At 36.5% G+C, this 23,936-nt stretch overlaps 1 protein-coding gene across 1 annotated transcript in view; it reads right to left on the minus strand.

Annotated features, from left to right (window-relative positions):
* Window positions 1–23,936, minus strand: part of ADGRA3 (adhesion G protein-coupled receptor A3) — a 129,353-nt gene that overhangs the window by 55,678 nt on the left and 49,739 nt on the right. Inside the window, exons 3-7 of the mRNA XM_037829505.1 lie at window positions 16,624–16,695; window positions 11,072–11,143; window positions 7,131–7,202; window positions 4,716–4,876; window positions 2,679–2,892 (exon numbers count right to left, since the gene is read on the minus strand). Of these exons, the coding sequence (XP_037685433.1) occupies window positions 2,679–2,892; window positions 4,716–4,876; window positions 7,131–7,202; window positions 11,072–11,143; window positions 16,624–16,695 (591 nt within the window). The remainder of the gene's footprint in view (window positions 1–2,678; window positions 2,893–4,715; window positions 4,877–7,130; window positions 7,203–11,071; window positions 11,144–16,623; window positions 16,696–23,936) is intronic.

The following is a 23,936-nucleotide window of genomic DNA, read 5'->3' on the forward strand; positions in this document are numbered from 1 at the left end:
AAAATGCTATAATAAGAGCAATTGCAGCAGTAAGAACAGAGTGCAATGGTACACGATGTATGGGAAGTCTCGCTGCAGGAGAAAGAAGAGCAGGGCACTGCAGGGAGAGGCAATGGCAAGTGCAGGGGCAGAACCACCATGACACATTCTTTAACAAAACCAACAGAGAAGATGCCAAGTAACGTCCACCTTCCCATAGATTCTGAGGAAACTCTTCAAGCATGAAGAAAGGAGAATAGTATTATGAAGTGCAGGATTAAGAAAATATTTAAGACAAACTATTATACTAGAAATAACCAGTGAAATCTCTAAAAAGACTTAGTAAAATTACCATTTCAAGCTTTAACAAAAGAAATGCTCAATGTAACGGTATACTTCAAGTTAACAAACAGCTATATTTCTGAAGAGATGCCAGTAAATTCAAATTTCAAGATGAAATTGTAATCCTCTAATATAAAACTCATTAATTGAAAAGGAAGTGTCAGAACCCTCAATTAACCTTTGTTCCCCTCACATGACACACAGGGCTTTGCTATCATGTAGACAGAAAATAAGATACAATAAGATATAGGGTATGCATTATTTTAATTAACTTATAAAAAATGGCTTATAGTTAATACACATTTTGTACAGTCTCCTAAATGATCGATAGCTACACTCCTAGACAACATCAAATATCTACGTTCAAAATCAAAGAAAATGTTTATCATCTTTACTAAATCAAGAAGCAAGGAAAACAAATTCAATATACTGCTATCTATTTTCAAGAAAGGGTAACAAAAAACAGCTTGACCTTAAATCTGAATACCCAGAAAGTTTGTCAAACATTCTACTTTGTATAGCTCCAATGAATTAGAAAGCAAAGCACACAAAACATTTTGGTAATGAAAATCAATCCCTAACCCACAAGTTCCAAAACTCAGCCATTTTCCCACAAAGTCCACAGGCCAAAAGAAATACTACTGTGCTCTGTTTACCAAGTTAAATCCCCAAACATAGATCTTAAGAAAAAAAAACTTACAAATTTTTAATATTTCATTCTTAAATAGACACAATTACTCCCTGACGGCATGTGTGTGTCTGCTGGGAAATGAACAACTTCTCAAACCCCAGATTCAGATGACACACTGACACTCTCATTTCCCATTCCAAGATGATTTCCTCATAGAATTTGCTTTTTATCATAGTAAACACCACAAATCCAGCATCCCGAGGCGGGTACCACCAAAAGAAATGTAACGTGATGTAATGGTGACCCTACCTCAAGTGAGGAGCTATCAGTGTCCAGTAGATGTTAAGTATCACTGCGCTTCCTTCAAAACTTTAAAATACCCACCGCACCTTGGAGACTTCACTGCATGCCCCCGTGCACCCTGGCACACCCTTTGAGAACGGTGGCCATAATATTAATTTTGCAAACATATTTTAGGAACAGTTTTAGCAAAACCTTCATTATCTAAATTCAATCCAATTACTAGATTGGATTTCCAGGAATCCTCAAGGCAGTATATTTGGATATTTAAAGAAAAAGAAGGTGCACCAATTTTGTCTTCCAGGAAAACTACAAACACTGATCCTTACTAATGAAGGATCAATGACATGAGGAGACCCATGGATAATCAACAGGTATCTCAAATTAACCAACTCAATAAGCACACACTTCCTTCTTCTACAACTTCTTTTTTATTCTGGAGTTAACTCAGTCTTCACAAGAAAGATTTTCACTTTAGCCAAGTGTCTCTGACAGCAAAACCATTTGGCAAAGTTACAATCCTTAGAATTAATTATTTTGTACTGCTATGAAGTTTAGAGTTACTTAACTACAGTTTGCAGTAATAAATAGATTTGTAAAGTAAAGCTATTTACTTTATAGTGACAAAATTTAAAGTTCTACATTAATTGAAGCTGTTTTATTCGGAACAGGGTTCCATTTTATTTTTTGAAGCTTTATTGTCACGTTATGTCAATTATTTTAGGTATTTATTTACTAAACTGTTTAAAGTGTACTATCTAATATGTTTTGACATACATAAAAACCTGTGCAACTATCACCACAGTAAAAATGCAACATTGAGGGTTTTCTCATGAGAATGAGAATGTAATATAGTTTCTAACAATCAAATGTTTAGAAAATAGATAGACCAGAATGATACAGCAAACATGCAAAACATTAGAAGTTGGTAAATCTGGGTATCTGGGCAAGGGGTATACTGGAGTTCTCTATATTGTTTTTGAATTATTTTGTAACTTTCCTGTAAAATGAAAATTATTTCAAAATTACATATTTTAAAAAACATAGCATTAATCACAAGATGAAGCACTGAAAATTAGGTGATTCCTAAAAGGGAAAATATAAGCTTAGCAGAAGGAAATGGTTAGAAATTAACTTTGGTATTAAAAGATTAAAAGTTTATATTTCTCTTCTTAAAACTTTAATCAGAAAGTCTCCAACCTTTTTAAAATAGTTTCTTTTTATCTTATGATTTTTCTCCTAAAACTCAATGGAAAAGATGATTAGTTAATTTTAAAGAAGAATAAAAATCAGAGGAAGGACTTGTCAGACATTTGCATTTAAAATGTAAGATAAGATAAAATATTAATTCAAATTCCAGTTAAACAATGCAATTTGGAAAGGATAAATAAAATCCAGAGATAATTCTTCATCTGAAACCATTTACCTTGCAATCAGAGAGCAGTTGTGAATCATGTTCTTTTCAACAAAGATACCTTGCGATTCATCAGTTTCAACTATTCGCCCATCCTGATACCATAACACTTGCATGTCCTGATCAATATATGAAGCCATGCACTGGAAAGGAAGGCTGTCGCCTTCAAATACAACTTGACGATGGGATGGAGTCATATAGAAAGATGGTAATTCAAGTGGAGGATCTAGAGCAGCAAAAAAAAATTAGCAAACAAATATAATGCCATAGTCACAAACCATAATTAAAAGTTACAGAAATGTTAATTAAAATTATAAAACTTAAAAAAAATACTCCTAAGCCAGCACTCTACTGTTAACATCAATAAGGTGGCATAGTCAAGTGTCCATAAGAAAAAAAACAGAATTAAGTAAAATTTAAATGAAGGCATTTCATAATCATTTCTGACATTGAGAGTTGTTCCTTTTCAGTGGTTTCTTAAGAATATCAGAAGCTGACTGCAAGAATGAGTTTTAAAATGTGGAGAATGGAACAGGTGATAAGTAAATGCTGATATATATAATTTTAAAATACAGGTTTGAGATTTTATTACTCTTGATTAAAGTACTGGCTTCTGATTATAAAAGCAGTATATATTCATTGTAGAAAATTTAGATTTAAAGAAAAAGGGAAAGAAAATCTTTTAAGATCCTATATGTTATAATCACTTTTTAAAAAGCTGATATACTTCCTCATCTACTCAGGAAAAAAAGGAGAAATTTTAAATATGTGTGCAAAAATATACACAAATACCATAGGCTCATTAAAAGCCTTTAAAATATTTGGTCCATTCGTTTAACACAGTAGTTCTACTTTTAGTTGTGTACCCTAAAGAAATAACAGCAAAGGGGCAAAGATGTATCAAGGAAATAAATCATTGCACTGTTTATGGAGTGAGAAATTATTAACCTAAATATGCAATAATAAAGACATTGTTAAATAAATTATGGCTACATATATGTAATGAATTGGTATGCATCTATTTTATATACATAGATGTGAATGACAAGGAAAGAAGTTGAAATTATCACAAGTTTAAAAAAAGAATATGATGATATTTTCATAAAAACATACACATATATAGACAGAGGAAAAAAGTGCAGAAGATCAAACACTAAGGTCTCCAGTTATCACTGCGTAGTGATAAGAATGCAAGTTTGGGCTTTGTTTCTTAATTTTCATCAAATGAACATACTTTACTTGTGAAACAACAACGATGATAATAAATAGAAAAGGAAAAAGAAGATGAAACCATTTACTTCCAAACACAAAGACCAAACTGAGATCTCCCTCTTTCATTTTGAAGACATTTGCACTTAAATTTTTTCACTTTCTTTTTGCTTATGTTTTTGTTTTTTTTGGTGGTGGTGGTGGTGTTTTTCATTTAACACACAATAAATGTGTTATTTCATCCATGTCTTCAGATATTCTTCAAAATCATGATTTTTCAATAACTGCCTACTATTTCACTGAAGATGTAACACAAATTACTAAACCAATCCCCTATTTGTGAGAATTTAGGATATGCTTATACAAAAAGTCTGAAGTTTTATATACATTATCACATCACCTCCTAAGAATTAAATACAAATGTAGAATTATTGGATCAAACTGTACCAACCTTTTAAGAATATCGATATGTATCATCAAACTACACTTCAAAACAGCTGTTTCAATTAACACTCCTACCAAGAAACAATAGGATTGTGTTCAGAGATTTATTACTATAAACAAATCCCTGATTTGCCAACTGATAGAGCATCTAAAGATCTATGCTATTCTTTGAAATTGGCTTTCATAAAGAAAACTGTTCCGAACCTAAGAACAGCTATTTTAAAGACCAATCAAAAAAGTAAATAAATTAGAAGTTTTAATGCACCTGAATTAACTGTTGACATAAACTTAATGGTCACCCTTCAGTTCCATCCAAGTGTAAAGAGAATTTTACATTTTGTCAAGCAAAACATGGCAGCCAGTCAAGACGCAGTACGTATTTTATTTCTCCCTTACCACAGGTCAGCAGCTCCTGCTTCACACCTGTGACCGGCTGGGCCTGCAGTGACTTAGGGTAAGCACACCTGGTGTCCCGCACAGTGATGTTCCTCTCCTTTACCCAGCGATGCATCCACAGTATGTTACAATCACACAAAAGATACTCAGTCTGAAATTCTCTGCAACACACAAAATACAAATTAAGGGTGTACGGTGGACAAAATTAAATAACACTTCTGCTTTGCATTAGATTAACCTTGGGAGGCAAGCATGCTCCTCGCCCTTACCAGACTTGTGGCATAAACAACTGATTATGGTCTCCTTCCCGAGAGCTAACTTGCACAGTGTTTAATCATAACACTGCTGCCCACTGATCCCGGGACTCCATTTTTGATCAAAGTTGGTATGCAAACAAATCTGTTTGTCCTTCCTCTTCTAGGCAATAAACTTCTTACCCCAGGGTTCTGGAAAGCCAAATCTCTATCCTGTTTGTCTATCAAACCTCTATCCTTTCATCATAAAGCATGTGGCATGTTAAGTTGGCTCTTCAGGACTTCCCTAATTTTTTTGAGCATCGCTGCCCTGTTTGTGGACTAAATGCATACACTCTCCTGTTAATTTTGGCATTGAAATAGAAAGCTAAGGCAAAAATATGACTGTTTCAAGTGGTTATATTCCATCTAATTACATTGCAAGCACCTCAAGTGTAGGGACTATCTCTGACAACTTTCCACTATACTCCGAGTGACGCTGCAGACATTTACAGACATAAGGGATAACAAAGCAGCAAACTAAAAACATGAAATGAAAATGCCTCCCTATTTGATCTGAAAAAAAAAAAAACTAAACAGAATTATCTGTACATGAGGCAAAATATTCTAAAATTTATCACCTAGATATAAGAAACAAAGAGAGGATACAGATGGCTTGGATATAAGCCCAATAATGTCTTTAATACACGGTTTACTAAGCACTGATTGTGCACTTGCCACATATTATGCTAAGTTGAGCTAATAAAAATAAGGGTAAGACACTATTCCTGCCAACAAGGATGTAATATAATAGGGGAAAAAAAGTGTACATACAACCAAAACTATAGAAATAAATCAACAAAATGCAAAGAGCGAAGATAAGCATATATGAATCTAACACAGACAGTGCACTGACAGTTCACTTTCTCATTGTTTTAGCCCAAAAGGGAGATGGGGATGGAGGAGATATTTTACAGCAGAGAAAGTAAATTTTAAAAACAATTCCAAAAGGATGACTTGACTGATTTCTAATTCCCAAGCACCACCTCCTGGTCAGTTCCTATCACTACCAGGTGAAAAAAAAAAGAAAACTGGCAATTTTTTCCCATTTTTTGGAATAGGATACTTCCCATATTCCTAAAACAGGGGGTCTCAAAAGCCAGATTATCATTAGCAGACTTTTTTATTTCCTACAGAAATGGCTGGCTTGAGCCCACTAAATATCCAGGAGGAGATGTTTCCACTCATGTAAAAGCTGCCTTCTGGGTAAGAACTGTTGTGGGCAGATCGGAGCCACACAGAGACCAGACAGGCTGATCCAATGTGACCCTAGAAGAGGACATGGAAGCCCACCAGGCTGCTGAGGCGAAAGCCGAACTTGTTCACTGCATCCCAATGAAGACTGCTAAATGAGATTCAAACGATAAATCTTTACAAAAGAAAAAGAAACCTGTATATGCCACACAGAAAGGTGTCTGGTAGAGAAGTAAAAAAGACACTCAATTCCATAAGTTATATACACAATGTAAATACGAAAAACATCATAGCTCAACTGAAATTCCAACAGAAATAAAAATAACTTTCAGTTTGAAATATATTAAAGTTTGTCTGGAAATGCAGGTACTTTCAAAAGTAATTCCTGTGCAATCTCTCAGTTAACAAAGCTGCATGGGGTGGCATAGGGGGTACAATTTTAAAACTATAGAAACTGGGTAAATATACTTTACACTGATTTTACAAAGCAAGCACTCTAAACAACTTTAGAAATGCCAGTAATGAATTCAGTCTGGGGCAGAGGTTACAGAACAAAATTAAATCCCTTAAAGTTTATAACTACACAATCTTCAAAACAAGAAACATGTTATACTTTGGGGATTTAATCAGTCGAGCAACAAAATATTTTTTAATTTTAAAACAGTCAGGGAGAAACAATATTATCAATTTATTTACTCTAAAAATAGATTTGATTGATATATAGTGTTCTAAGAAAACTTAGAACTCATTATTAAGGTTTACTATATATTTTTCAATGTAAATGCAACCTATCAAGTGAGATACTAATTTTTGGAAATTCATAAGAATTTCCCCATGAAGTCTCTTAAACAATATAAAAAAATGAATGTTTTTAATTTTCAAAAACTAAGATGTTTTTATAAACAAGAAGAAAAAAATTCTTACTTACAAAGACCGTAATGAGCCAAGATAATCAAAAGTTCCTTGAGATAATGAAGAAAACAAATTCCCTGAAAGATTCCTAGAAAAAAAAGTAATTAATTTCACTCTTAAAAATACTTACAATTATATCTCCTGTAATACTATTTCATATTTTTAAGTGTCCTATAATCATTAAATAGCATTGTAAAGTATTTATGAAAGTCATTTTAAATCTTATAATGAGGGAATGACTGGTAAATATTTTCTTAAAGAATTAAGAAGAAAATTATTCTTAACCGTATATAAAGTAAAATACAAGGTTTGAAAAATTAGTACTGCTAGGTAAGGATTTTTCTATCAAATATCTGGTCACCATGGAAGTTACCTTAACTAGCATAAATTTAATGAATCAGGTCTTTAGTCATAGCCTCATTCCCACTAGAATATTATTCTTGTGGACACTCAGTATCATTGAAAGAAAGAAAAAATTAAGAAACAAGTAAGGAAAGAATAAGCTGAATGACTGGCAGCAGCAACGTGGTAATTTTGTGAAAAATGTAGGCAGAGAAGGAGTTCAGGGTTTAAAACGAAATTTAGGATTTTATGCCAACACTGGTCTTAGGCAAACTGCTTAACCTGTCAAGTTTCCCCTTAAATCCAAATAAGGATATTGAAAATGGTATTGCTCATAAGCATATCATAATATTTTAAGAAAGTACAAAGATCCAATCGAATTGAGCCACTGTACTTTTTTTCTTAATTTAATTTTATTGAGATATATTCACAGTCCATACAATCATCCACAGTGTACAATCAGTTGTTCACAGCACCATTATATAGCTGTGCATTCATCACCACAATCAATTTTTGAACATTTTCGTTACCACACATGAAAAGAATAAGAACAAAAATTAAAGCAAAAAAGAACCCCCAAAACATCCCATACCCCCATCCCTTCCGAGTATTCATTTACTTTTTGTCCTCATTTTTCTACTCATCTGTCCATACACTGAATAAAGGGAGTGGGAGCTACAAGGTTTTCACAATCACACAGTCACACAGTATAAGCTATATAGTTATATAATCATCTTCAAGAATATAGGCTACTGGGTTGCAGTTCAACAGTTTCAGGTTATTTCCTTCTAGTTCTTCCAATACACTAAAAATGAAAAAGGGAGATCAATATAATGCATAAGAATAACCTCTTGACTTTATACGAAATCTCTCAGCCACTGAAACCTTATTTTGTTTCATTTATCTTCCCCCTTTTGATCCAAGGTTTTCTCAACTCCATGATGCTAGGGCCAAATTCATCCCCTCAAGTCATGTCCCATGTTGTCAGGGAGATATACACCCCTGGGAGTCATGTCCCACGTAGGGGGAGGGCAGTGAGTTTACCTGCAAAGTTGGCTTAGAGAGAAGGAGACCACATCTGAGCTACCAAAGGATCTCTGCAGTGAGAACCACTGTAGTTTTAGGGAGCATTTCTATGTGAAATTATACTGAATACTGGTATCTGCTTTAAAAGAATTTAGGCAGGGAGATGAGATAACTGAAACAAGAATGGCTATGAGCTGCTAAGAATTAAAACTGAATGATGGGTACATAAAGGTCCTTATAAGTCTCTCAATTTTAGATGTCTGAAAAATTCCACAGACAGTAAGTTGGAAAAAAATTACTCTACAAATGCAAGACTTAAGTATAAACAAAAGTACTGCATCTTACCATTAGATTGTAAACTCTGTGTTTAAGGTGAAAAACAGTCAAAATTTCCTTGGAAAGCACTTAGGAAGGAACCACATTGGAAACAGACCTGCCATATCCCAGGAAATCCCAACACAAATCAATTCTTCCTCCAGTGCTGGAACAGACTACTATTTGTTTGGCTGAACACCAAATGAAGTAATTGGCTTGGGCTTGGGGGCCATAAAAATGACACACACTAAACACTAGAATCACACTCCAGCTCATGCAAGAAAAGCAAGAGGGAGCTGAGGAGGATAACGGGAACAGCCAAGCCACTGCTGCCAGGTCACGAGAGGCTCAATGAATGGAGTGGCAGGAGAATTACTCGCCCTCCCCATTCCCACCCTTTACATGCTATTTGTTTCTTATTTATTTTTTTCTTTACTTACTTTTTGTAAAACAGATATATTTGAATTCCTGTAAGTCAAATGTGTATGTTGCACTGTCTCTGTATACAGGTATATTTATTACAGCAGTGTTTGTTAAAGGGAGGGAAAAAAATGGAAACAAATGGAATCTCCATCAACAGCAGAATGGTGACTAACTGGTAATCTGTTCTACACTGTGGAATATTCTATAGCTGTTAGTGAGCATGAGTTAAATCAACATCTACTCTCCCAAAATGATATTAGTGAAATGTTTGTAAATTTTTAAAAATAGTGAATTGCTAAAACAGGGCATTGTTAAAGCCCTATGGTGTGTGTCTATAAAACTGTGGAAAAATTAAAAAAGAAAATATGAAAATATGTATACTAGATCAATAGTAAAGGCTACCAAAGAGGGAAGATATGGAGGGGAGATTTAATTTTTCCTTCATATCACCATACGGCTTTATTAATTTTTTAATTATATAAAGGAAGTTCTTACAAATATCATTCATATTAGTTCTGACAGAGGAATACTAAAGATATAATTCTTGATGAAAAAATACAGATTTTAAATTGATTAAAATTCACCCAAAAAAAGCAAAGCCATGGTCCTTATATGAAAAACATAATTAAAAAAAATAAAAAACCTCATTGCCACTACCGGAAAACCTTGAACTGTTGATCTCATGATAATTTCCCTGTAAATTAACTTCCTAAGTGAAGGACAGAGCTTCCCATCTACGGTCTGCGGTTATTTCCACTGTTACGTTACAGCAGGATGGGATGGGATCCTTCAGGAGTGGGGCCGCAAGTTTCCTGACTTGTTCTACTCCAAGAATTGATCTGCAGTCTCTTCCCTTACTGTACAGATAAGAGAGTCTCAATATTTAAGTACCTATAGCTTTTTCAAAGTTAAATTGGATGAAAATAGAAGAAATATTCTAAAATGCTACAAAGAGAAAGAACCATACATAGACAACCCTGACACTAGATCTTCTATCCTAAATCCAACAGTTTTTCCTGCAAATTATTGCCAGACTGCTCTTCCCTACAGTATTATTTCATGGCCTTTTCCCATATAAAAGACCTCTGGTGGCTGAATCAGTTGTAATCCTCTCTGTCTGCTTTTCATATGCTCCAATATATGCTCTATTATAGATATATGGCCTTATTTCTAATTACTCCCCAACAGATCATTTTTATTTAGAAAATAAAATAAACATTTGAGAGCTTGTACGAAGTTCTTCCATTATTTATATTATACGTATTTTATAACAGAGATAAATACAGAGATCATTTAAATTTTCATTAATCCTTATAACATTGTGGTACTATTAATCCTACTTTTTAGACGAAAAATGGAAAAGCTCAGAGAAGTGAAAATAAAAGCAAATCATATGGCCAGAGGACTGGTCATTTTACCCCACTGCCCTTGTCCTCACCAAACTGGTCTTGCTCTCATTTCCACCCCCACACATTTTCCATGGCTTCTTTTCCTTTCTAACTATCCAAACATCTGCAAACTTGTGTACAATCAACTCGCTTACTACCACTTCCAAAAAGTTTTCCCAGAGTACCGAAGCCTTCAGTCATCTTTCTTAATGTGAACATGTTCTCTGCTGCATATACTAGAATCACATGTGTATGGATGTGTGCATGTCGTATGTGTAGTAATGTATTATGTTCTGATGACATCGTATCTCCACGATGAAACTGTGAGTTCCATGTCCCCTGCTGCCTTCTATAACCCCAACAGTTGCAACTTTAACATGTCATAGGAATTTATAAATATTTGGGTACCAGCTTAAAGGGTTCATTGTATTTTAAAAGGAAAGAAAAAGAAAGATGTACTTACAGCCTAACTAGATTGGTAAGTCCTCTAAATATGTCTGCGTTCAAACATCCTATTCGGTTGTTTGTCAGGTCCCTAAGGAGAAGGGGCGAAAGTGGTTCCAATTAATGTTCATGGTTAATGAAGCTCACATGTTCAATATTCAAGGACAGTAAACAGGCATCAGATAAGACCTTTCTTTCGGCACCTTTTAGATACTTACCTACCGGAAGTGAGATGAGGATAGCACCGAGAGATGAAATAATCCTGGCTTTCACTTACTTCTAGCACACAGATTAAACTGTGCTTAATTACAGTGCTCTCTATATTTCAAGCATTCTCTTTTAATCACACAGAATTACCAGAGAGAAGATAAAGTAGGAAAAATGAGACCCAATATCTCTCACTGCCTGCAATATAATTCCTTAGATGTCCTACAACAGTTAATCGTGCTGGCTCAAGTTAAAAGAGAACCTGATCTCAGCCAACACATAATAGACAGAAGATAAAAGGGCAAATTATCAAATGATGGAATTTTATCTCCTCAAAATATCTGCTTCCTAACTTCACCCCTTAAATACTCAGAAATTTTTAATGTAATTAAAAAAAAAAAAAAATAGAATCAGCTTCTACCTCACAATCTATTTCCAAGCCAAACTTCTTTAATAATATCGAGGTGATGACCCAGTTATTGGTTTTTTTGTTTTCGTTTTTATTTTCCTGGTCACTCTAACTTTTTATATGTCCTATCAAATGTTACTATCTTTTTCTTTTTCCTCCTCAATCTATGATTTTTTTTTTCCTTTTTTACCTATGCAAACTTTTCAGTAAATATTCTCTTCTATCCTTCTTCACTTATTTGTTCTACACCAAGGACAGTGAACTCAATTTCACTTTTACATTTTAATCAAAAACCGACATTTTTCCTATTTTAAAAGGAAAACCACATTGGGAGATAACTGTCAATTTCTTTAACTTTCAACTGGGGTAACCTGGTTTTCACCATTGTCCATTAGTGGACTTAGTAAACTACGTGCAAGAAAACCCTAAAACAATTAATCTTAATTTTTATTAGTTGTTACATTTGGAATAACCCATCACACTTTGAATTAAAAGAAAAGAATTAAAATGAGCTTTAAAAACCAAAGTTTCAAAAATATTTTATCATGTTTTCTTCAATGTAACACATCACTCTCTCCAATGGACAAGTATGCATTCTTTGAGTTACAGTGTAAAGAAAATAGATTTGCATCACCCATTTCTAAACAAAAACACTTAGATCTAAATTGTATTCTTCATAATGGCAGAAAAAAATATTAGTCTTACTAGAAATTGTTAAGAACATAGCATGTGAATTAGGTATCTACTTATTTAGCTTTTCCCTTTACAAGCTACCTTAAGTAATCCTGGGGTTCAATAATTTCAGAGTTGTGCCTTCCCTCCCTTAAGTGATTCAAATCTTTATCTGTGCTTCTGGGTCTCCAGGACCAGCTCCTCAGAATAGTACAATTAAATATTTAATCATCTGAGACTTCTTTTACTCCAGCTGATTTTTATCTTACTTCTGGGTTTTACTGTTCATGAAAATTAGGCATCATCTTACGAATTATTGCATAAACAAGCATTTCTGGGCCCTACTAATTATCTTTTCTCAATTCTGACCTTTAAATTGTCTAATTACCAGATTCTTTGGAAAACAATTTCATTATAGCTATACCTATTTAAAATGGTATTTAGGTATTAACCATGGGTTTTCATTTGGATTAAGAATCAGCTTAAATTTGTTGATAAAGAAAAAAAATGAATGGGTCTAGGTTTTACCTATTTCTGGTAGTTTATCCTTCAAAATGCCACCTAATATCCAATTCAAATTATCTATAAACTAAAGGCAAAGGCATGGTGTGCTTAGAAAAATGCTTTACACATGGCTGTGAAGTGTACAGATGCACAGTCAAGACGAATGATTTCATCTCAAGGCCCCAAAAGAAAAAAGTGTATCTACAACCAACTAGCAAACACTCCTACTGCAGAACATCTTTATAACCTATTGAGTTTATGTATAGGACTCCTTCAGCTTGCATGTTGTACCGTAAGTTCAATTATAAGTCAGCTGTTTGGGATTGAGAATGTACTCTGTAATAGGAAGAACATTATAAATGGCAATTATCTCTCTAGGCAAGAACACAAGAGACTACTTCATGTGTAATGCAATGAAAAATGCTAAGATGATGTCTGGCAAAAGAGCAGTAATTAAATGAAATGCTACTAAATGACAATTTTGTTTTTAAAATTAGAGTTGGCAGTGCTTGAGAAATTATTTACTGAAATATTAAAGAAATAGTTGGAGAAGATACTCTGCAGTATCCTTAAAACATCCTAATGAAAATGCTTTTTATTCAAGTCCCCTTCAACCTGTATGTCAGCAGAGAGATTTAGCAATAATCTTTCTATTATCAAAAAAGCTATGAACAGAGTCATGTGGATCACAAAGGGAGAGAATAAGAAGTGGTCTTGTCTGACAGTATGATGTCTCAACCCTCCCCTTTAAAAAAAAAAAAAATTAAAGAAAAGTTGGAGGGGAAAATATTCCAGAAGGTCTCAAACTTTAGTATCAGAATCACCTGGAGGGATTGTTAAAACCAAGAATGTTGGGCCCAAGCACCAGAGTTCCTGATAGGAAGGTCTTAGCCACACCCCACAGTGCTTCCTATTGGAGAATTCACATTTCTAGGCACAGGCAGGTGCAGGCTGACCCATCCAAATGTGGTGTCAGTGAAGCCCTGATAAGAAGCACCAAGAAGGTGGCTCACTGTTATAAACCAAGCTCATTTTGCTGCTGTCCCTCCACTCCCTAATGGCCTAGTTATTCTGGGAGGTCAAGTTCATATGTGGCTACGCTCCATATCCCTGCCTAGCCAAGTCCTAACAACTGCCAAGACTTAGTGGCTAAACTCTAGCTATTGTTCTCCTCTCTGTAACTAGATTCCAATGCCCTATCTTGCTCAGTGTATATGATTCCACTAGCCCTCAAGGGGTTCCTGATTCACCTTCATGTATCTCTTGAGCCAGGACTCAATGAATTTCTGTTGAACTGAACTGATGCTGATCTTTGTCTTACCACTTTGATTGCATTGCTGTATCTGGTCGGTAAGAGGCTTCCTAACACTTAACCTAGTTTGATCCACTGCAACTCTGATACCTACCTACTGTACACCTATCCCCAACTCTTTTTATCTTCAATCTTTAACTCCAATCTCTACTAACACCACTGACCTACCTCACACTTGGTGAGCTTTTCTGATTTATTTCACTTATACCCAAAGCCTTAAGTGCAAAATAATGGAGTGCAGAGTATGTGGGGAAGAAGAAAACTGATTAATAGCAAGAGCTCTTCCCAACATCCCTGAGTTTCCACCGAATGCATGCAAACAATGATGAACACAATGAACATTCCCCTTGCCCCCCCAAAAAAATAAACAACCATAGCAAAAAAGGAAAAAAAAAACCCTACTGCTGAGTCTGGCTGAAATTTAAAATAATTTTAAAAGGAGATAGAGAGAGAATCCTTTAACTTTTACTACTCTTAATCTTAGAGAAGTCTGAACCTAATAAGGCTTCCCAAATAAGGTATGTGGAATGGGAGCTACAGAGGATAAGTTTTGGATGAAGGACAACTTTACCAGCAAAAGTAATAAAAATTCTGCAAAATATATAGCATGGTCAACTCTTACAGTTGGCCTAGACCATAAAAAGGAAAAGGTATGGAATGAAAGCAGAAGAGTAGAAACAGTTTGTCCAAAACTATTAAGATAGAAGGTCAGTGGCAATATTTAATTTATTTAATTTATTCACGGCATGAATAAAGTTAAGAGCATCAATTGCCAATTTTAATATACAAATACTATGGAAAATAAATAAGACATAAGAAATAATCAGGCACTGTGAACACTTCTGAATATATACATACATACATGCATACATGCATAAATACAAGAAAGTATGATAGCACCCAAAAAGATACAAGACCAGGACCAACTGAAAGAACAGTGAAAGCACAGATTGGGTGCCCCTCCCTAACATGTTTGTTCCTGCTCTCTCTCCACTTAAGTGGTTTCTCCTTACTGCTATCAGAACTATTCTTAAACACAAATATGATCATATCAACTCCATATTCAAAAAGTTCCAGTAGTCCACCACTGTCTAAAAAATAGATTCAAATTTTTTAACACAGTGGTAGGTCATCAAAAGCCTAGACCCTGACCAGCCTTATCTCCCCACATTCTTTTACCACTTTATACATCATACTCTGGCCAAGGAACTACTCAACCTATTGTCCCAGGAAACACATTCTTTTACACCTATGTCAACTGTCCATAGAAAGCCAATTCTTCAACACACATTCATCCCTCAGGAGCAAGTTCAAATCTAAACACTGGTAGCTCTTGTGGCAGACTGCTCCCCTATCAGATGGTTCCTCCCTTCCTCTGCAGATTATGCATTTCATTGACTATCCGCTCCTCTAGAGAAGTCAGTGTGGTAATTGGTCAGCACTCAATAAACGTCTATGAAGGAATCAAGGATGAATATACAGACGATAATTAAGTGATGGCAAGTCTACAGGTCTTGAGTGTGGAGAAAGGTCACTTCTCGCTTGTGTCTGGTCACACAAAAATTTTCAGAAGAACATAATAAGGTCTGGGGGAAGGGAAGGGTGCTATTTAGCTTCTGAAGAATAAAAAATGGTCTTTAGGCTTTGAAATATCAATAAAACAGAGTTCAAATATACCTGAAAATGGCAAAACACTAAGTTATTAATAGAAAGGTTTTCAACAGTTATGATATTTACAACAGAGAGTGTATGAATGGATTCATAATTTGAAAATCTTTACAGGTTAAGTTAGCTGGCAAAGCCAATACAGTAACTATTTGATCAGCATAAGAGGAACACAACCATCTACCACCACACAAATCCTGTTACTGTATATGGTAGGCTGAATTACATATCCCAGAAAAAAAAACATGTTAATCTTAATCCCATTTGTGTGATTTAACCCCACTGTAAGTAGGACCTCTTGAAGATGTTATTTTTATTTAAGGTGTGTCCAACTAAATCAGGATGAGTCTCACTCCTACTACTGGGAGCCTAATAAAGAGAAAGCCACGGAAAAGGGCCCGAAGCTATATGCCCATAGAATTTGGAAGAGAAAGGTGAGGACGCTGCCATGCAATGGAAAGCCAGGGAACCCAAGGACTGCTGACCATTCAGAACACTACTGACCCGGGAGGGAGGAAACCTTCTGGCCTCCGAAACGATGAGCCAATCAATTCCTGCCATTTAAGTCAATCCATCGTGTGGTACTTGTCATAGCAGTTCATGCAAACCAAGACACTGAACAAATTAACCCCCCTCTAAGGAACTTGTATTAAACACTCCCTTTGTTTTGCTATCATGGACCTGAGGAAGTGAGCATCTAAAATGTATTAAATATCCGTTTTAAAAATTCGGTTAAAGTAGGTTAATAGCTACTTATTAAAGGAACAGTTCAAACTGTTAAGCAAGCAATTCAAACACTTACAATCTTTTTAGCGATGACAGCCCCCAAAAGGCACCTGGATCTATACTACTAATCAGATTGTTTCGGAGGTCTCTGTAAAAATAAAATAAAATAAAATTTACAAGTCAACATTGCAACTACACTTATCTGCCATATAGAAAATGACAACAATGAATACAAAAAGGTTAAGCGAAGATCACCCTGGTGGTACGTGGCAAAGCAAGAATTCACACTCTAGCAAATATGGCTCCAAAGCCATTTGTTCTGGTCAATATAATAAAAGTATATGTCATAAAAGATAAGTGTCCTAATATTATTCAAATTTGAGTTATTGCTGAATTATAATCATGACATTGTTTCTACAATTTCTTCCTTATTATGCTGTACTTTGGTTGTCAAAATAACTTAGTGACTGTAGTGTCAAACATAATTAAACGGAATATATATATATTTTTTATCATCTTCAAATATAAACATTCTAAAAGGTGGGAACCACCCAAGTGTCCAACAACAGATGAATAAATAAATAAAAGGTGATATATATATACATAAACAGTAGAATATTATTTAGCCATAAAATGTAATGAAGGTCTGATACACACTACAACATAGATAAATCTTGAAGACATTATGCTAAATAAAATAAGCCAGACACAAAAGGACAAACATTGTATAATTCCACTGATATAAAATATCCAGAACAGGCAAATCCATAAAAACAGAAAGTAGATTAGAAGTTACCAACCAAGAGAAGAGTGTGGAGTTAATGCTTAAATGGATACAAGAGTTTCTGTTTGGGGTGATGAAAAAGTTTTCAAAAAAGTGATGATCATCCCAAAGTAATTTCGGCAGAGAAATTACTGGGGGAAGGTACAGAAGTGTTGGACTTCCTCACCTGGACTGGTGTTGATGTTGTCACAAACACTGGAACTGGCAGTTTGATGTGCCAAGCCCTCTATCATGGGACTTGCCCTTGTGGGGCTTGTTACTGCAAAGGAGAGGCTAAACTTGCATATAATTGTGCCTAAGAGTCTCCCCGAGTACCTCTTTGTTGCTCAGATGTGGCTTCTCTCTCTCTCTAACTGAGCCATATCGGCAGGTGAACTCACTGCCCCCCCCCCCCACGTGAGACCCGACTCCCGGGGTGTAAATCTCCCTGGCAACGCAGGATATGACTTCCAGGGATGAATCTGGACCCGGCATTGTGGGAGTGAGAATATCTTCTTGACCAAATGGGGGATGCGAAATGAGACGAAATACTTTCAGTGGCTGAGAGATTTCAAGTGGAGTCAAGAGGTCACTCTGGTGGACATTCTTATGTACTATATAGACAACATTTTCTAGGTTTTAATGTATTGGAATAGCTAGAAATAAATATCTGAAACTACCAAACTCCAACCCAGCAGTCTGGACTCCTGAAGACAACTGTATAATAATGTAGATTACAAGGGTGACAGTTTGATAGTGAAGGCCTTGTGGATCACACTCCCTTTGTCTGTGGATGAATGGGTAGAAAAGTGGGGACAAAAACTAAATGACAAATAGGGTGGGATGGGAGGGATGCTTTGGGTGTTCTTTTTTTACTTTTATTTTTTATTCTTATTCTGATTCTTTCTGATGTAAGGAAAATGTTCAGAAATAGATTGTGGTGATGAATGCATAACTATATGATCGTACTGTGAACAGCTGATTGTATATCATGGATGATTGTATGGTATGTGAATATATTTCAATAAAACTGAATTTAAAAAATAAAACAAAACAGTGATGATGGTTGCACATAATTGTGAATGCAATTAACGCCCATGAATTGCATGCATAAAAATGGTTAACATGGTAAGTTTTTATGTTATAAATATGCTACTATAATAAAATTAAAAAAAAAAAAAAAGGCATTCTAAAAGGTACGTCATTTGGCTTTTCATATTTTTTTCCTTCCTGGGCTTCTATGATTAAGTTTTCTATGAAGTGAGAATATAAAAGGTATATGTAATAATCCACAATATACAGTTCAAAGCAAAGATTCACAAGCCCCATCTGTCACAGCATCCGACAGCAATCATATTTATTCTCAAGTGTGCTGGCAGCCACATAAGGGCACTACCACTAGGTGGCAGCAGTACCACAGCCACATCCAGCATGAAGCTGAGCCCCTAAAAGCTACTTACTGCTCACCTCATGGTATCCCGCTCCGAATCAGCAGGGGGACTCACAAGTGGCCAAAACTCTGGCCACTGGCACACTTAGAAGCAGGACAGACAGTGGCCCGTTTCTCCAAACCACATTCCTGGCAGTGTCTGGCGCACACTTAGCTTTGCCAGACATCCTGAAGTGGGCCCGTCTGTCAGGACTCACTCATGACCTTGCCCACTGCTATCCGGAACACACACTGGTCATCACTCAGGGAGCCTGACGCCCGACCACGAGCCAGAAACGCTCTCCGGCTTCTCCTCTCCTGGAAGTCTTCACCTCACATTGGCGATACTGCCCTCTTGTCCACAGCTACACCTGAGCCTGCTACTCCACTCTTCAAGAGGATTTACTGCTGCGGCGACAACGAATGGGGAGTTAATGCATAACGGGGGCAGGGTCTCTGACTGAGGTGATGGAAATATTTTGGGCATGGATGGCGGTGATGGTAGCACAGCATTGTACATGTGATTAAAGCCAATGACCTGCATGCTTGGGAGTGGTTGTGGTGGGAAGTTTTATGTTGTGTATATGTTACCACAATTTTTTAAAAAAAGAGACTGAAAATTTTATATATTGCTTAGGGATACACATGTAGTTGGTGAAACAAACAGAAAAGCAGATGAATGATTACTAAAAGCCAGGGTAGCAGGAAACCCCCGGGTTCCTTTAGTCTCTTACTTACTTTAGTTGAGATTTAAAAGGTTTTCCTGGAAGTTGATCAGGGACCACTGGTGTCACTTGGTTATCACCATACTGAAGTGACTTATGCCTCTGAGACTTTTTATAACCATTGCACCAAAATGGGCATTCTAGTCCAGGACCAGAGGGTCTAAATTACTTCAGAGAAAAATCTTCAGTTTCCCTCCCCAACGTGCCTCCAACTTGGAAAGCATCTGGCTTCCTTTCTCCACTGTACTTAAGGAAAGCCCTCCAAGGAAGTCTTACTGCAGAGAGCACAAACCCTATGTGTTTTCTTCCATTCATTTAGAGAGACACATTTCAATGTTATTTGTCCCACCAGCTGGTGAAATTTAACTGGTGTGTGGCCTGATTCATAACATGTTATTTTTTTTCTAACAGCTTATTCTTATTATCAATATAGCCAAGGTACAACACTGGGGTTGGTTTCTGGACAGGTTTCCTGGAAATGTCACAAAAACCTAATGATGAAGTTTGAAATTTCACAAAAACATACTGATGAGATGTAAGTCATTCATTCACTCTAAGCCCAGCATTCTTGACATGTTAGTGACACACTATCCATGCTGTTTAATACATCATCAGTCTCCATCGGATAGAGCAGACATTCTCAAGAACACTTTTCTGGAAGTGTAACCTGTGACACAACCTGTGGCACCTATCAACACAAATGTGCCCCCAGCACATCCCATTCTCATTATTCTTGTCTCACCGAATTATAATTCCTCAGGTACCCTGCAGTACACAGTTAGAGTTACGGTGATAGGCCACCCCTATTCCCCCAGCCCCAGCCCCAGCCTCTACATCAGAACCAGGTTTTTCTAAATAAAACTGAAGCTCCCTGTAACTACACAATTCTTTTACAAAGGATATGATTTAAATGCAGGTATAAAATCTATGCTCTGATTAATATTAATAAATATTTCATGAATTGGAATTCAGCCAGTTTTACGTTCCACAAGAAAACAGCTTTATCCATGTTGGTATTTCCCCTAACTTTTTGTCTTTTTCAACCCAGCTTCTAAGACATTTTCTAACTCAAGTTAACTAAATACCTGACAAAGTCAGGAAGCTTCATCACCAAACCCATTAAGATGGTAGTAAAAAGTCTTAGAAGGTTTTTACTCACAAATCCTACCCTTTTTTTTTCAGTCCAACTCTTTAAGGAGTAGAAAGATGGTGCCTGGTGTAGCAACTTGAACAGAATAAGAAAACACAGGCAGAGAATAAATTATCTACTGTAAAGGTGGGGCCCCAGCTTCCCTTACCCCCAAATACCTGCCCACCGAGCTGCAGTAGCATCATCAGTGCCCACCCAAACCTCCGGCCACTGCTCCTCTACACCCTCCCCCTGCCCTTGGGGCCCAAGGTCATCCCAAGAAGGTCAAAGGTCATGGGGCATCATGGCCCAGGAAAGAGCTCTCACCCCATGAGGGAAGCCCAGTTTCCTTCTTGGGCTTCCTTGGTAGGGGCTACCCACCACATTTAAAGGATAAACAGCATAAAAGGACAAACCTGGTATCATTCACAAATTCAAAACTGGGGAGTGGGGTGTAGCAACTATGAAAGGTTCCAGAACTTAACAGTGACAACACTGATGATCAGTGTCATTTATTTAATACGTAGTCAATAAGCCAAAGTTGTTTTTGATTTTTTAATTTTGCAGTCATTCTCTCTTGCTTTGGGGGCAGTGGGGATATATCTGAGAAAGTTAGATAGGGAAGGAGGGATGGGGAAGTGACCCTAAGACCCATAACGAGAAGTTCCTTTTGGCACAAGCACATCTAGTCCTCACTCAGGTAGGTCCCTGAAAAGAACCAATTAAAAGTGCAGTTCATCATTCTGTTATTAGCATAACCAGAATGGTAAGGGTCCCTCTAACTCCTTATAACACAAGAATCCCAACCTCAGAGGGCTTCTCCTCCTTTGGAGAATGCCTGCATTTACCCCCTTCAAGCATGTACTTTCACTACACATTAAACTTTTTGGTTAAAAAAAAGGACTGACTAGTCCTTTAATTCTTTCCTGCTACTAAGTCAAGCACCCTCATGGCATCAGTCCCTGGTTGATGTCTCAACTTCTCCAAGAACTCCCTGGGGCTCTCCGGTATCATGTCCCTACTAATCTTAAAGCCCTGGTGGTACAGATAAGTGCCCCAAAATTCCCATCATCTGGGCACTTGATCAACCCTTGCCCAGATTTTCCCAACAGGTCTGGCCTTCATAATTGGAATGGTCACACAATCCTGGTCTAACTAAATCTAGGATTTGGAGGGAAGCAGCAATTTCCACTGCTTTGATTAGAGGTTGGGAGGGAAGCATGGAGCTGTTAGTAGTAGCCATCTTGCTACCAAGAATAAAGCGTCTGCTTAATGAAGCCAAAAGACAGGAAAAGAGAATAAATGCTGAACCCCTGGATCCAAGCAAGCTTGATGTCCACCTCTAACTTGTGCTTATCAGTTCCATAAATCAATAAATTCAGCGAATGGGTATTTGTCACTTATCATCCCACTGAGACCACACAATCAGCCTATGAGGTACTATCCTTGTTTCACATGAGGAAACTCATGGGCAGAAAGATTAAGAAATATGGCCAAGTTTTTAAAGTTAATACCTGGCCAAGCCGGGAACCAGGATTCAAACAAATCTTTCTGACTGATACAATGAGGATTGATTGAAGGAATTAAGTAAATTTATATGTACAGCAATAGGGAGACAGTTAAAGCAAACATGACAAAAGGTTAGCAAATGATGAAATCAAGATGCTGAAGATATTATTTTTTCAATTTCTAAGTTTGAAAAATTTTATAACAAAAACTAGGGGGGGAAATGTGGCATTACCTAGCCTTCCAACTATGTCTCAAAGGCAACCACGTCTCTTTCCTCCTCGGTCTCATTACCCTAGCCTAGGTTATACGTCACATAGTCCTCACTCGAGTCCCTGAATCTACCCTTGTCACTCATCTGTCCTGCTCAAAACTCTCCAAAAGCAACCCAGTCCCTTAGGAGAAAGGTCAAACTCTTTAACAAAGCTATCCATGGCCCTGGCTTGCCCATCAATCCGACACCAACTCTCACTTTCTATTTAGCTTCATCACCCTCCCCCAACACAAAATCAATCAACCAACCTATCAAACTCACTCTCTCATCATGTAAACTAGCATATTTCAAGAAGTTTCTAAAAAGGACCATGTTTCTGTCCCCTTTAGACCTCTGCACGTTTGTTTCCCAGTGTCCCCCATCCCATATCCTCACCCTCATCCCTCTTCTCCTGTCTGGCTAATTCCTACTCATCCTTGAGGACTTGGTTAAACATTCCTTCCTCCAGAAAAATCAACAGTGCCCTGTGCTTTGCCTGCAACAGCACTCACTTCACAGTGCTGAGTGCTTAAACTGTCTCTGACAAAAGACTAGAAGTTCCGTGAGGGCAGGGTCCATTTCTGTTCTGTTCAGTGAGAGGGACACCCTCAATATATAGCAGATGATAGATGGGTAAGTGGATAAAAAAATAAAGCATTACAGGAAATCTAAAAGGAGGACAGCTTTCACATTTTATTCCACCCATCTCTCAGGCTCACATTAACTGACCATTCATCTTCTCTATAAAAATATTTTTAATAGATTATTGTTAGCCATGAAATATTAGGATATTCATCAAGCCACGCAATGTACAGAATGCTGTGTCTCATTCATCATCATGCTCATTTCTCAAAAACGGTAGAGGGTCATGATGTCTGCACTATATCTAGACCTTTGAATAACCCAGCAAACATGTGCATGTTAATAATTGTTAACAACTGTTAATAAATCTCGGTAGGCAAATGGGTGATGTGGGAAATTACAAGTATTATTCTCTCCATTTTTCTGTATGTTTGAAATTTTTCTTAATAAAAATTACCTGCCCCTCCCCTCAATTGTTTAAGTCCTAGGCAGTACAATTAATCAAAAGGCACAATTATTAGTTCCTATCTCCCCCTCCCCTACTGACCCAACCCCACACCTGAGAGATAAGAGGGTTTTATGAGAAAATTCAATCCCTATGTTTTTTGACTTACACTGTATAAACTCAAAAGCTCTGTAAATAGAAATATATAATGTCAGTTCCATTTTTTAAAACATAAGTTTCCCTTTTCAGGTTTAAACAGCAACAGATTTAGCTAAAGCAGCACATAAATTTGACGCTAATGATGTACTGCATGTGTTTCTATGAAATACTTCTCATGAATAACTGAGCACAGTTATGTGATTTAAAGACACAATTTTTCTGTAACAAAAAAAATTTTCCTGACATATTATATAATATTTAGTAATAGCCATATTAATCAGACATTGCCAAAAAATATTTATAGTTAAGATTCTCAAATTTAATATTCCTCCTTCCCCCCCACACCCACTGCTTTCCTAGTAAACATGAGTCTAACTTTAGGATGTATGGCTAAATCT

Source organism: Choloepus didactylus, chromosome 3, assembly GCF_015220235.1.
Source record: "Choloepus didactylus isolate mChoDid1 chromosome 3, mChoDid1.pri, whole genome shotgun sequence".
In the NCBI taxonomy this organism is placed as follows: Eukaryota; Metazoa; Chordata; class Mammalia; order Pilosa; family Megalonychidae; genus Choloepus; species Choloepus didactylus.